This window comes from Myotis daubentonii, chromosome 1, assembly GCF_963259705.1.
Source record: "Myotis daubentonii chromosome 1, mMyoDau2.1, whole genome shotgun sequence".
Classification (NCBI taxonomy): Eukaryota; Metazoa; Chordata; class Mammalia; order Chiroptera; family Vespertilionidae; genus Myotis; species Myotis daubentonii.
The window spans coordinates 112,751,452-112,765,491 of record NC_081840.1 but is presented as its reverse complement, the minus strand read 5'-3'; the positions used below and the strand labels follow the sequence as shown (position 1 = coordinate 112,765,491).

Sequence of the window (14,040 nt, the reverse complement as noted above, 5' to 3'; positions counted from 1 at the left end):
TATTAATTTTACAATCAGTACTGCTTTTTGCTCAGCTAATAACGATGCTTAATTGGAATGTTATTATAAATAATGGTCTCAAGTTATAGCCACATTGTAAATTTTTACTGCCAGAGTACTTTAAGCAAGTGTGTGTTTCAGATTCAAAACTGTCTTACAAACTGTCCAGTTTTTTACAAAACTACCCTCTGGCTCAATGTCACACAAGACCAGATTAAAGAGGCAGTGAACCACTGCTCATGGCTGACGAAATATTGAGACACATATTAAAAATTATTCCTCTAACTACAGTTAAAATTGTAGCAAGCTGGCAGTTCAGAAGCTGTAAATGCCTGGCCATTCGCAGCAGAGCCGAGACCGAGCTATAGAATAAGGCCAGTGCTCTGGGGCAGGAACTGTGTGGTGGCCTCGCCGGGGGTGGTCAGCTCTTTGTGAGACGCCTCCTACTCTCCCAGCAGTTGGGGTGCAGGTTCAGCTGGTCACATTTCTCACTTTGTAAACTTTCCTCTTGACACTTCAGTGCTGCCACCAGGGGGTAGCAAGGAGAGGAAGGCAGAATTGCGAATTGGCAGGTTTTTAGTTGTTTTGAGAGCTAGAAATTCCACTTAAATTCTTTTTCCCCAAAAATAGATTTATAAATTTTAAGACAATGAAACTAGGCTGTGTAGCTGTGTGTTTTTAATACAAAAATCTAAGGCAGTTAGTATGATTTTTTAAGCAAAGTAGTAAAAATAAATATTAGACCGCTAACAAATATTCATTCAACAAACTTCCATTGAACACCTACTACTCTGCTGGGTACTGGGGATACAGAGATGCCCAGAACTAGTGCTGTCCCTCAGAAGCTCACTGTCTCATGGAAGCAGACATATACTCTTAAATAACTAAAATACCACTGGACCAGGACATTAGAGTAAAGTGTCAAATGCTTTACATAGGGGAAGCCAGCTGTGCTTCTAGTCTTGAATCTTCTTATTTCTCTGCTCCAGCCTAACTATCTCTTAAACATATCTGGTGCTTGCAGGCCAGTTTGTTGGGCATTTTTGTTCTAGCTCAGCGACTAGGATAGCTCTCTCCCTTCAAGACCCGGATGCAAACAGGTTCCCCACCGAACTCTTTCTCTGGGATGCAGCTGGAGCCCTCTCGGGCCCTTTCGCTTTGATGTCTCCAGAAAACCTTCAAGAAGTTATCGTTTGTGCTTATTTTATAATCTCTCCCCGGCACAGTGATATAAAACACTATTATGGAAATTGGTTTATATCTGCCTTTGAGCGTTTCAAACCATGTTCACCAATAGACTGTAAGCTCTTTGAGGGCAAGAACGATTCCTACTCTCCTCTGCACCCACAATGCTGAGCAGAGCCCTTGCGTGGGAATGTGCGTGTGGATTGTTCTGTTTCTGTGGCCTCTTCATCAGCACTGGGTCTTTGTGCATCTCCACCACAGACCAGCACTCAGGTGTGCGGACTGCCCTCCAGACGTTGTCCTTGTCCTTCTAGGATCGCAGTACCCCATTTTTCGCTGTGTGCACAGAAACACTCATGAAGAGGTTCCCGAGAGCTACTGTGACTCCAGCACGAAGCCGACCCCCGAGGAGGAGCCCTGCAGCATCTTCCCTTGCCCGGCCTTGTAAGACGCCCTCTCTGCCTCCATCCCCATTATCACGTCACTTCTGGTTGCTTGTGTGTAGGACCTTGGTAGCAGATATAATCTCATTTTTAAATCAGTCTACATCTGATTTAGAAACATGAGACTTGATCTTTGCATAAGATGCGGTCTGTTTAGCAAGAGCACCTGTCTTTCAGGATTGACACAGGAGCCTGTAGCCTTTAGCAGGTCAGCACACTCCCAGGAGCCCACCATTTTGGGAATTAGAGCAATTAGGGTTTCGCCTGACAAGGAAAACAGAGAGAAACAAAGAACTACAATCCAGTGTAGTCAGTGCCGGAGGAGAGCTGTGTGCAGAGAGAATGGTGAACGGCGCACCGCATCTGCCTGGAGAGACCAGAAAGAGCCCCTCAGACAGGGCTTGGGCTGGTTCCTGAAAGACACATGGGACACTTTCAGGAGAACATGGGGAAAGGGCCCAAAAGGTGTCGAAACTTAATTCTCAAAGTAATAAAAACATATTCTCATCTGAACACCTGATGAGCAGGGTGGCACAAGGAGGAAATATGAGACTGATGCATAAATAGTTCATGAAAAATAAAGAATGCTGGGCTCAGATTTCTAAGTTAGTTCCAAAATGGGCTAATGTCCTCCGGGGTAATGAAACAAGCTTTGGGGTTTGTTTATGTGGGGTTTTCTACCAGATAACTTTGTACCTTCTCCATTTTCTTACGTTGTATATACTCGCTGGCAAATAGCATGTGGGACAAACCTCATTCTCTACAGAGTCAGTGGCCCGTAGGTAGACTGGTAAGCAATGCCCTGGGAGTTGGGTCACCCACAAGGATTCTGATGGTTCTGTGTAAGTCAGCTCAGCTCCTGCCTCTTCCTGTTGACTGAAGTGATCTGTCCCTGCCCCTCTCTCCTCCCTGAGCCAGCTGGGACATCGGGGAGTGGTCCGAGTGCAGCAAAACCTGCGGCCTGGGCATGCAGCATCGCCAGGTTCTGTGCCGCCAGGTGTACGCCAACCGAAGCCTGACGGTGCAGCCCTACCGTTGCCAGCACCTGGAGAAGCCCGAGACCACCAGCACCTGCCAGCTCAAGATCTGCAGTGAGTGGCAGATCCGGACGGACTGGACCTCGGTACGTGGAGGGGGGCCCTGCTCTGGAGCACCTCCTCCAAGGCCCACACTTCCCTCCTGCCTCCCCCTCCAAGACCTGACTTGGAAGGACCCTGAGTCCCCCAGGAGAGAACCTGTCCGCGGGCTCCGGGCAGCCACCTTTATAAACCGTAGCATGTGCCATAGCTCGATAGAGTTAAAGCCAGCGTGTCACCACAGCCGACTCGACTGGAGAGCCCAGGGGAGCCCAGGGGAGCCCAGGGGAGCCATGTGCAAAAGCTCGACATGGTGGAGGGAAGGTTGGCAAATTCTGGTAGAGTCGTCTCCTCCCCATCTTCTCTCCCACTCTCTAGATGACAGAACAGAGGCTCAGATGGACAGAGTAGGCAAGATATCAAAGAAGGCCTTAGCGAAAGGGCCTGTGAAATGATCAGGGCTGGGATTCTCCTGAGGTAGCATTGCATGCGGGGGGGGGGGGGGGGGGGAACCTAGCAACTCGGGGAGTCTCCCCAGCCCTCTGTTTAGGGGGCAGGTGACAAGAGGGCGCCCGAGCTGATGCTGCCCGCCCGCCCACTGACAGCTTGCTGTGTTGCAGTGCTCCGTGCCCTGTGGAGTGGGGCAGAGGACCCGGGACGTGAAGTGTGTGAGCAACATCGGGGACGTGGTTGACGACGAGGAATGCAACATGAAGCTCCGGCCCAATGACGTTGAGAACTGCGACATGGGGCCCTGTGCGAGGAGCTGGTTCCTCACCGAGTGGGGTGAGAGGGTGAGTGTGGCGCGGAGTGGGGTTTCTGGAGTGGGGGAGAGGGGCTGTGGAGGCTGCTGGGCTAAGGGTGGGAGCGGGTGTCACAAGGTGCCCCCAAAACCATCCAAAGATGAATTCCTAGCGCAGAATCCCAAGGGTAATTTCTGACTCTGGGGGAAAGGCCCATAAATGAACTACTGCAGGGTTTCTGTCCTATGAATCTCCACGGTGCTTCCAAGTATCGGTGCCTCTGGATCACTGGGCACCTTGTTACACAGAACCTGGTCAGCAGGGGCGGGCTGGCCCGGATCCTGCATTTCTAAGGCGCTCCCGATGGTGCCAAGGCTGCAGGTCTTAGGAGGTACTCCTGAGCTCCCAAGCCTTCCCCCGAGGTCATGTGAGCCACAGCCAGTGCAGTATGTCCAGCTGGGAGGAGTAAGGGGCACATCAGAGGATGGGGGCCATCCACCCTGTTGGTTGATTCCAGCTGGTCAGCATCCACTCTGACTGGTCAGTGCTCACGATGGACCAGTTGCTGAGTATTCTGGACATCACCCTGCAGGTGTTCACATGGGTTTCCTGCACAGCCTCCCTCTCAGCACAATAAAACAATCCACGCCAGGGGGTGCTGCTGGGAAGGAAAGAAAGAACAAACCTGTAAATTCAGCCTTCACTCCACATTCAGAGATCCCCCCCCCCCAGAGATTCCCATCAGGTGGTTTATCTCCTCATGGTTTCCCAACACCTCGTGGCAAACAGCCCCTGCCCCTTAGCCCCAAGACAGTACCCAGAGAGAGAGGGCCTTTAGGGAAAGCACTGAGCCCTTAGGGTGAGCAGTTCACTGTTCCTCCAGGCCCAGCCCTGGACTCTAACACACCAAATTAACCATCAGGAAGGTGCTAACCAAAGGTGTCCATTGACTCAGACCTCTGCCCCTAAGGCTGAGTCAAGCAGAGCTCGCAGGGTTCTGTTTGCGTACCCGCCCCCCTCACCGCCTACTTCCCCTCCCAGCAAGCACATGGCTCCTGGCCTTGGGGAAGCAGTGCTCAGGGGTGTCAGGGGTCACTTTGAGCACCTCCCTTGCAGCATAAGGAGTCCTTGACAGCGTCCCTGACATAAGTCTGATCCCTTTGTCAGAAATTCCCTGTGTGTTGAACCAATGACATCTGCTTCTTGTACAACCCAGAGTCAGGTTTCCTTCCACATTGAACCCAAGTGTTTTTGCCAGCTCCCAGCATGCCCTGTCAGAAGTGCATGCGTGCACTGTCCTTACAGTGCAGACCACAGGTGCTGGGGAGCCCCTCCCACTCTTTCTCCAGGCTAAACATCCCAACTTCCTCCAACTGATTTTGTCTTTCCAGATTTCTAGCCAGAATTTGTTTGTACTCACAATAAACCTGCCCGATTTAGTGTATAAGCAAATTAATGAAAACAATGCTACTGGGACTTCTTTTTATATTGGAAAAATGTTTTTGAAAATAGTTCATTTTTCTGCTCATCCAGTAATATAAACTATTATAAAGAATGTGAAAAGAATCTCAAAGTATACCTATAATCTCTTCAACCTAACAAGTTAAGATTTTTAAGCTATCCTGACAAGCTTTCTTCAAGTCATACATACTTTGCATACATAGTATTTTGTATTCATACATATATTTTAAGGACATAATAATAATATATGTATAATTTGTTAACCTGATTTTTTTCACTTTTGTATTGTAAACATCTTAATGGGATTAAAAACGTTAAAGCATGTTTTTTAATTAGAATAAGATATTATATGGTTATTATAATTGAACTAATAATGCCCTATTTCTAAATGATTGAGGATATTTTTTGCTAAATTTTTTACTATTGTTAATAATATTTCTGTAAATATTCTTTTTTTTTATTGATTTCAGAGAGGAAGGGAGATTGAGAGAGAAAGAAACATTAATGATTAGAGAGAATCATTGATTGGTTGCCTCCTGCACTCCCCACACTGGAAATCAAGCATGCAACCCGGGCATGTGCCTTAACCGGGAATGGAACCGTGACCTTCTGGTTCATAGATCAATGCTCAACCACTGAGCTCAGTAATATTCTTATGTATAAATCTTTATATGCACTTTTCTTTGTTTTCCTAAAATAATGTTTAGGAAGTAGAATTATTTGACCAAATGCTGTGAACTCCTTTAGAACTCTTGACATATTTTGGCAAATTTCTCTCCAGAGGATTATTTCAATTTAGACTCTCCCAAGCAGCAACTGAGATCGCTTTTATAATTCTTTTATTTCACTTATTCTTTACCGTTTTTAATTCCATCTCTCTACATTTGCCATGCTCTGAAAAAAGCATTGGGCTCAGAATGACCTGTGTACAAAGAAAAAAGCAACTATGTGGAGGAAAATTGCAATGTTTCATTTCTCTGTGTGTCTCCCACATTTCCTTAGAACAGTAAAACTCTACAAGTAACTTTACACACTAGCTATTTTCCCTCCAATAAAGACTCTCTGCTTTGTATTTTAACTAAGTACTTGTTGGATCTAACCCTTGTCTTAGAATTCCAAATAGAGCAAAGAATGAGCACTTTATTCTTCCATTTAGAGAACTTCTTTGGAAAAGACATGTTAAGCCATGTAAGTGTCCTATGTATGATATAAGTAAGTTTGCTTTATCGACCCCCAAAATAGATCATTGTTCCTGATTATTTTGAGTAGATGAGCGGGAAGGGGTGCTATTGTGTTTAAGGAAGGTGAATTGCTGTTGGCACCCTTTCCTCAGGAATTATTTCTTATGAGACCCTGAGCAAGCTGCTGACTCCCTGCCTCTCCGTTTCCTCCTCTGTCACATTGCTGAGTGAGCATGAAGGGAATCACCTTTGAAACTATGACCTAGATGAGACTGGCATGCCAGGAGGGTTTCCTGTGGGCTGTGTTCTTCTTCCTGTCAACATGCAGCCTCCATCAAAACCCAAACTGATGGGGTTCTGAGAGCCTGGGGTTAGTGAACACATGGAGATGCGGGGGGAGTGATGAACTTGGAGCGGGCGTGGAGGCCCGGCACCCCTTCCCACATGCCTTTTCCTGTGCTTCTCTTCCATCTGGCTGGTCCTGGGTTACATCTTTGTATAATAAACTGGCAAAATGTTTCTCTGAGTTCTGTCAGCTGCTGTAGCAAAGCAATCGAACTGAGAAGAAGAGCCTTAGGACCCCTGGATTTTTAGCCAGTTGGTCAGAAGTACAGGTAAGAAACTGGACTTGGGATTGGCTGCTGAAGTTGGGGGTGGGGCAGTCACCTGTGGAGTCTAATGCCGTCTCCAGGTCGTGTCAGAATGGAGTTGAATGGCAGGACACCCAGCTGGTGTCAGAAAATGGCTTGATGGTGTGGGGACCCCGCACACACATTGAAATTGGCACCAGAATACCAAAAGTAGCCTGTTGTCCGATTTAAAATTAATTGGTCTCTGCCTAAATAAATCGAGGTTGTAAACTCAATCTGAACCTACTCTTAAACGTCTAGGGCCATGGTCGGCAAACTGCGGCTCGCGAGCCACATGTGGCTCTTTGGCCCCTTGAGTGTGGCTCTTCCTAAGCCTTCGGAGTACCCTAATTAAGTTAATAACAGTGTACCTACCTATATAGTTTAAGTTTAAAAAATTTGGCTCTCGAAATAAATTTCAATCATTGTACTGTTGATATTTGGCTCTGTTGACTAATGAGTTTGCCGACCACTGGTCTAGGGTAATATGTATAGTTTTTCTGACTTGATGACTCACCTTAAAAACATCCTTGCAGCTACTTTTTAAAAATTTATTTTTATTGTTGAAAGTATTACAAATGTTCCCCTTTCTCCCTATTAACCCCCTCCAGCCCGCACCAGCCCCCACCCAGGCCTTCACCACACTATTGCCTGTGTCCATGGGTTACGCATATATGGATATTAAAAGTAGCTGAAGAACTTTTAATTGAGGGTGGGGCTTATTAGATTCAGGCTTCATTTACTTTTTAGTTCTGCAAATCAATGGCAGGTTTAAAAATTTGTGCAATTTTTAATCACAACAGAGAAAAAAGTCTTTTAGAAAGTCCACCAGCCTCAAGTTTCTAGCACCTAATTTCTAAGTATGTTTTCCAAGAGAAGAAATAAGTAAAGATATTGAGTTATTTAAATTGTGAAAGATGATGCATAAAACTGAAATTCAGGAATAGTCATTAGAACCGTACAGTCCCTCAGGGGCCACTCGGCCAAGTTTAGCATTTAGCTGTTGCTGGGGTGAGAGACAATCCTTACCAGAGGGTTGCCTAGGAATTTCATGTGTCTCTGTGCTTTAACTGTCCAGAAGTTCATTTCAGAGTCAGGTTCTTTTCTGAAGTGGACTTGGTCCTTCTTTTAGGCACATCCTTCAGGGACAGTGCATGGGGGTGTTTCGGGGCCTCACTTTGAAGGTTAGTCTCTGCTGCCTGGAGGGGACCCCGCCTTCCCCTCATTTCTCCCGCCTGGCTTCCCTGGCCAGGTTCTGTGTCGGTAGATCCTTTTACATATAAATTGGTTGTGCTTTTCACTGCAGCCTTCGCAGGGCTCATCCTTGTGATGTTCTCTCACAGGGCATTGACTTGGTCCTCAACATTATTCTTTTAAATTAAGTGCACAGGGATATGGGGAAACTTTCCCAAGATGCATGTGGTTTTTCCAAGATTACTTAGTTTGGAAAGCAGATTTCTAATAACAACGCAGTTAAAACGAAAATCGTGAAAAGCATTTGTGAACCTGTAAGGGGAAACAACTTTTCCTTTACTCTCTTAGGTTCTTTAGCGGAGGGCTGCAGATTAAGCCGACAGTGACCAGATTCACCGGAGAAAAGCATACAAATCGTATCTGATGTTATTGTTTTTATATGGCGTGGGGGATAGGGAGAAGGGAACTTCATAGGAAAGAAATGAAAACCCCAGAGAAGCAGTTAGACTTGAGGGATTGTGTAACATCTTAACAAAGGGTGATAAGTTGTGAAGTGACTAGACAAAGGAAAGGGGTTTGGGCTTCTGGGAATAGTAAATTGTAGGAAAATGGCTAAGAAATATATGGGGGAAACTAATGGGAGATAAGGGTTATAGTAAAGTTTGTTTATACAAACTCATCTTGATTCCCCATCATCCATAAGAATGTTCTCTTCTTCCTGGAACTGGGAGGGCACCTTTCTCAGGGGAATGTGTGCCCTGCTTCCAGGCCGGGAAGGGGAGGGCAGAGAGCACCTCCTGCATCTGCTGTTTCTTCATTGCCATGAGCTCAGAATAATCAACAGGCCAAAGTAGCATATTCTGGGGCATATTCTAACCAGCTCTGAGTTCTTAGCTCCAGAGTCCCCTCCCTGAGGAGTCAGACACAGCTTAGCAGTCAGTGATCATGTAAATGTTTGATACTCATCCTGGGTTATGATTTTACAAGATTAGACAGCAAGTTACAAAAACAAAAGTAGGATTTTTGATAAAGAAATTAGGCTGTTAATATTTTTCTTCCTTTTCTCAAATTTTATTTAAAGTTATATTGCTTTTATTTACTTTTAAGATGATAATATTAGTAGAAACCAAACACTGACTCTATTTTTAAGAAAAGAGCCAGCAGAAATCCCTAGAAGGGCTTTGGTCATCATGTAAAGGCACTTTCAGAATTGGAAGGTGCTGATGAGAGGAGAAAAATGAGCGGGGGAGGACCCCCATCATATTTATTTATTCAGCCGATATTCAGGGATTCGCCCATAAGTAAGGTGCTCACTAAGAATGAAATAAAGGTGATGTAGGCACTGAGCCTACTTCTATAATGAAAAAAAAATGGACACAAATAACCATAATACAAAGGATGACAGAAGAATACAGATGTGTCAGAGCACAGCTGCACTGAGTCCACTTATTCTTGTGAAACCAGCCCTACTACACTAACTGTGGGGGCTGAGCCCCTCTGCTAGGGGCTGGACCTTCTTGGACGCGAGGTGGTAGAAGGAAAGGCCATGAGAAGTTGTGGGTGTATAAAAATGAGTCTCTAGTGGAGGAGCCAGTGGCCATTGCTAATAAGGAGCCATCAAACAAAACGTTGTTCACAATAGTCCCATACAGCAGCCATGCACCAGCTGCTAACAATACATCTTTCCCACAAAGCAGTAGTGGCCTCTGTACCCACAGCCTTACATAGCAGCAGCACCTGCGCTCTCTCTGTCCCAGGAGCCTCTCTAGCATAGCAGCAGCACCTGAGCTCTGAGCTCTCCTAAGTAGCCTCAGCAGCTTCTCCCTACCACACTGGATGGCCAGTAACATGTATTATACTACTTAGACAAAGGAGGCTTCTTGCCAAATAGTGACCTTGCTGTGCACTGGCATAGTCCTTGGATACCCCGATTAAGATTCCCATGCTCAGAGTGGCCTTGGCCATCTGGCGTACTCTGAACAAGGCCTATCACACTCCAATTGGCCTTGAGTATCCGGCGGACTCTGGCATGGTTCCCACAAGATGTCATGGGAATTCTGAGGATGGGAGGATATATTGAACTGGGAAATCAGGAAAGATTTCACAGAGGAAATGGCACTTGAGCTGAACCTGAACAGATTTTGAGTGTCCCAGGGAAGGGCAAGAGTGCTCCAGACAGAAGGAACAGCAGGGTCAAGGTGCTGGGAACATTTCATGTGTCCAGGGAACAGTGAACCTTGGCTCTGTCCAGGATAGTCAGTGGTTTTCATATATTACATCTAACTATTCGGCCCCTATGATTGTTTTAGAAGTTCATATGGTGATAATGTGGAAACCGCTATCAAGAAAATCAATGTGGCCCAGCTGATGTGGTTCAGTGGTTGAGCATCGACCTATGAACCAGGAGATCACAGTTCGATTCCCAGTCAGGACACATGCCCGGGTTGTGGGCTCTATCCCCAGTGTATAGCATGCAGGAGACAGCCGATCAATGATTCTCTTTCATCATTGATGCTTCTTTGGCCTTTCTCTCCCTCTCCCTTCCTCTCTGAAATCAATTAAAAAATATATATATCTACACTAATAAAAGAGAAAAATGGTAATTGGCATACGACGATACCCTTTTCATTGGCTAATCAGGGCTATATGCAAATTAACTGCCAACTAAGATTGGCAGTTAACTGCCAACAAGATGGCGGTTAATTTGCATATGTTGGCACAATGCAGGGAGGCGAAAGGGAAAGCAGGAAGAAGCTCCCTGCCACTGACAGTGATCGGAAACCCAGGGGGGAGCTAAGAGCTGGGGGGCAGGGCAAAGGCGGCCCTGGGGCCGCCTTTGCCCTGCCCCCCAGCCATGATCGGAGAATCAGGCGCCTTTGCTGCCCTGGCCAGTGATAGCAGGAAGTAGGGGTGGAGCCAGGGATGGGAGCTGGGCATGGTCGAAGCTGGCAGTCCCGGGAGCTAGGGTTCCCTTGCCTGGGCCTAAAGCGGAGCCCACGATCGCGGGGCCGCTGCAGCTGCGGGTCCCCGCTGCCTGAGCTGGACGCCTCAGCCAGAGGCGTTAGGCCTGGGCAGGGGCGGAGCCTGCAACCGCGGGGAGCTGGGGGTCCCCTACCCAGGCCTGACACCTCTGCCGGAGGCCTCAGGCCTGGTCAAGGGGCCGATCCGGTGATTGGTGATCGGAGGGTGATGAGGTTCAACTCCTCTGGCCAAGGCATCAGGCCTGGGCGGGGGGCTGAGCTGGGGATTGAGGGGATATGATGGTCCCCTTGCCCAGGCCTGAAGCCTGGGTCAGAGGCGTCAGGCTTGGGCGGGGGATGGAGCAAGCGATCAGAGGGAGATGGGGGTCCCCTGCCCAGGCATGATTCCTGGGCCAGAGGCCTCAGGCCTGGGCGGGGGCCAGAGCCAGTGATCGGGGGGACATGGGGGTCCCCTGTCCAAGCCTGACACCTCTGGCGGAGGCGTCAGGCCTGGGCAAGGGGCCGATCCTGCGATTGGAGAGTGATGGGGGTCAACGCCTGAGGGCTCCCAGTATGTGAGAGGGGGCAGGCTGGGCTGAGGGACACTCCCCCCCCCCCACACACACACACCCAGTGCACGAATTTCGTGCACCGGGCCCCTAGTATATATATAATGAAAAACAGTGTGTTCCCAGTGTAGCCTAGAAGAATGGAAACCTTTAATGCCATTTAGGGCAGTCCATAGTGAATGTCATTAGGAATGGACCAGCAACAGAGGGATTTCAACATGGATATACCAGCACCTGGCAGCCCAGTGACAAGAAGAGCTGGTGATGCTGAGCGAGAAGCTGTGGCCACCGTCCGAGGGAGAATGTCAGGGTGCTGGGCACCACCCGCAGCAGGGACAAGACAGATAAATGTGCTTAAACTAGAATCAATGAGACCTGCTAGCTGGCGAGATATGGGAAACCAGGAGGACAAAGAGCAGTCGGTTTTGAATCCAGATATGCATTTGAACACACATTGAAAAACCCAGAGGAGGAATGGGAATGGTGATGAAGGTAGTATCCCATCATTTCACCTGTTGGACATGAGGTATCGATGGGACACCCACACGAAGATGCCCTGAAAATATAGGATGAGAAGCAAAAAAAGGCAACATTCCAAAGTATTTCAAGGCAGATGGGAAATGCTCTCAGAGCTTCAGGGTGTGACTCAGGGGAGTGTTTACTGTGACCTGGGTGAGGACAGAGTGAGATTATAGTAATGACAGTTATGTGGCTTTAAGTGAAGGCTTACTCCTGTGAGCTTTGGTTTCTCTTAGAGATGTAGGTCTCGGCCCTTTAAAGCCCTGCATACCATTACTGAGTACCTACTGCATGGGTTCATTGAGCACCTGCTCTCTACATGTCATTCATTCCCTGAAATGCTGCCAGGACTGTGTTCCCATGCCCACGGTCCAGGTAAGCATGCCAGAAGTGAGAGGCTCAGGTCACTTGCCCCAGGCCACACAACCGGTAGTGATATTAACACCAATATGACTGGTTCCCAGTCCAGGCTCTCTTTATACCAGGCTGCCTCCTGGTACACCGTCACAGCTGTGCCCTTCAGGGACTACAACCATGTGCCTTACTATTAGGCAGCATTGTTGAGGTGACAGACGCCAGCTCTCCTCCTTCCTCAGACCAGCCCAGACTCACTACCAGTATGTAGACGTGTGCCCATGTTTTCATGCTCTCGTTCTTCTTCTGCTGAATATATTTTTGAAATCCAAAGCCAGAACAGATAGATTGACAAGTGTAAGCATGTCAGTCGCAACAATGGAATGAAGACTGTCCCAGAAAATCTAAGGCCGGGGGGTATGCCATACTTACGTCCCATGACGGAGCAGGCTGTGCGTGAGAAGTGGTCAGACATTTCCAGGGCAAACAGTTGGTGGGGAAACCTCCTTGGAATCATTTAAATGTGGCTTAAGAACCTGGGGGGAGAGGCCTCCCCTCTACTGTGTCCATTTTCTGTCTCACAGTGTTCAGCGGAGTGCGGGGCTGGAGTGCGGACACGCTCGGTGGTGTGCATGACCAACCACATCAGCAGCCTGCCTCTGGAGGGCTGTGGGAACAACCGGCCAGCAGAGGCCACTCCGTGTGACAACGGGCCCTGCATGGGCAAGGTGGAGTGGTTTGCTGGGAGCTGGAGTCAGGTGAGTGGCCAGAACTGGGTGTGTCTGCCTGTCCCTGGAAGAGGCAGCATAGCAGAGGGGTTAGGAACTGGACCTGGTATGTCTAGGTTTGAATCCCAGCTGTGTTACCCATGACCCTGAAGAAGCTGCTTATGCTCTTGGAGCCTCATTCAGTCAACACTATTTATTGAGCATTTATTATGTTCTCTTCTAAGCACTTGAGCACAATAAATATTCCTGCCCTCAGGGAAGCTCATGGTGTAGCATGGTTTCTTTGTCTATAAAATGCTAGTAGCAACCGCACCTTAGAGATTATTTTTAGAAGAAATGAAGTAATGTATTTTAAGTATGTAGCACAATGCCTGAAATACAATAAATGTACAATAAACCACAGCTACTGCTGCTATCATTGTTAATAAATCCAGTTTTGTCTGAATATGAGTGTCAGAATCAGAAATAAATATGACCCAGAAATCCTATATCTGGATATGAGATCATTATCTCAAAGATATATCTGCATGCACTCTTATGCTCAAAGCAGCATTATTCACAATAGCCAAGGTATGGAAACAACCTATGTATGTGTCCACCAACAGATGGATGGATAAGAAAATATGCATAGGAATATTATTCAGCTTTCTAAAAAAGGGAAATCCTGCCCTTTACAACAATATGGATGAACCTGAAGGGTATTATGCCAAGTGAAATAAGTCAGACAAAGACAAATACTGCATGGTATCAATTATATGTGGAATTTTTAAAAAAACAAACTGATAGAGGGTAGAATGGTGATTTCCAGGGGTTGGAGTGGAGGAAGTGGGAAGAGGTTGGTAAAACTTTTATTAGATGAATGAGGTCTAAAGTTCTAATGTATATCATGGTGACTATAGTTCATAACACTGTACTGTATAACTGAAATTTGCTAAGACAGTAGAACTTAAGTGTTCACACAGAAAAGAAAGGTAAGTATGTGTTAAATCAATGTGAGA

General features: G+C 47.1%; 1 protein-coding gene across 2 annotated transcripts in view; it reads left to right on the top strand.

The window, feature by feature from the left end:
- The window catches only part of THSD4 (thrombospondin type 1 domain containing 4), a 590,633-nt gene that overhangs the window by 555,006 nt on the left and 21,587 nt on the right, over nt 1-14,040 (top strand). For both annotated transcript variants that reach the window (XM_059658415.1, XM_059658426.1), the window contains 4 exons: nt 1,500-1,629; nt 2,547-2,751; nt 3,325-3,498; nt 12,899-13,072. In XM_059658415.1, the coding sequence (XP_059514398.1) occupies nt 1,500-1,629; nt 2,547-2,751; nt 3,325-3,498; nt 12,899-13,072 (683 nt within the window). The remainder of the gene's footprint in view (nt 1-1,499; nt 1,630-2,546; nt 2,752-3,324; nt 3,499-12,898; nt 13,073-14,040) is intronic.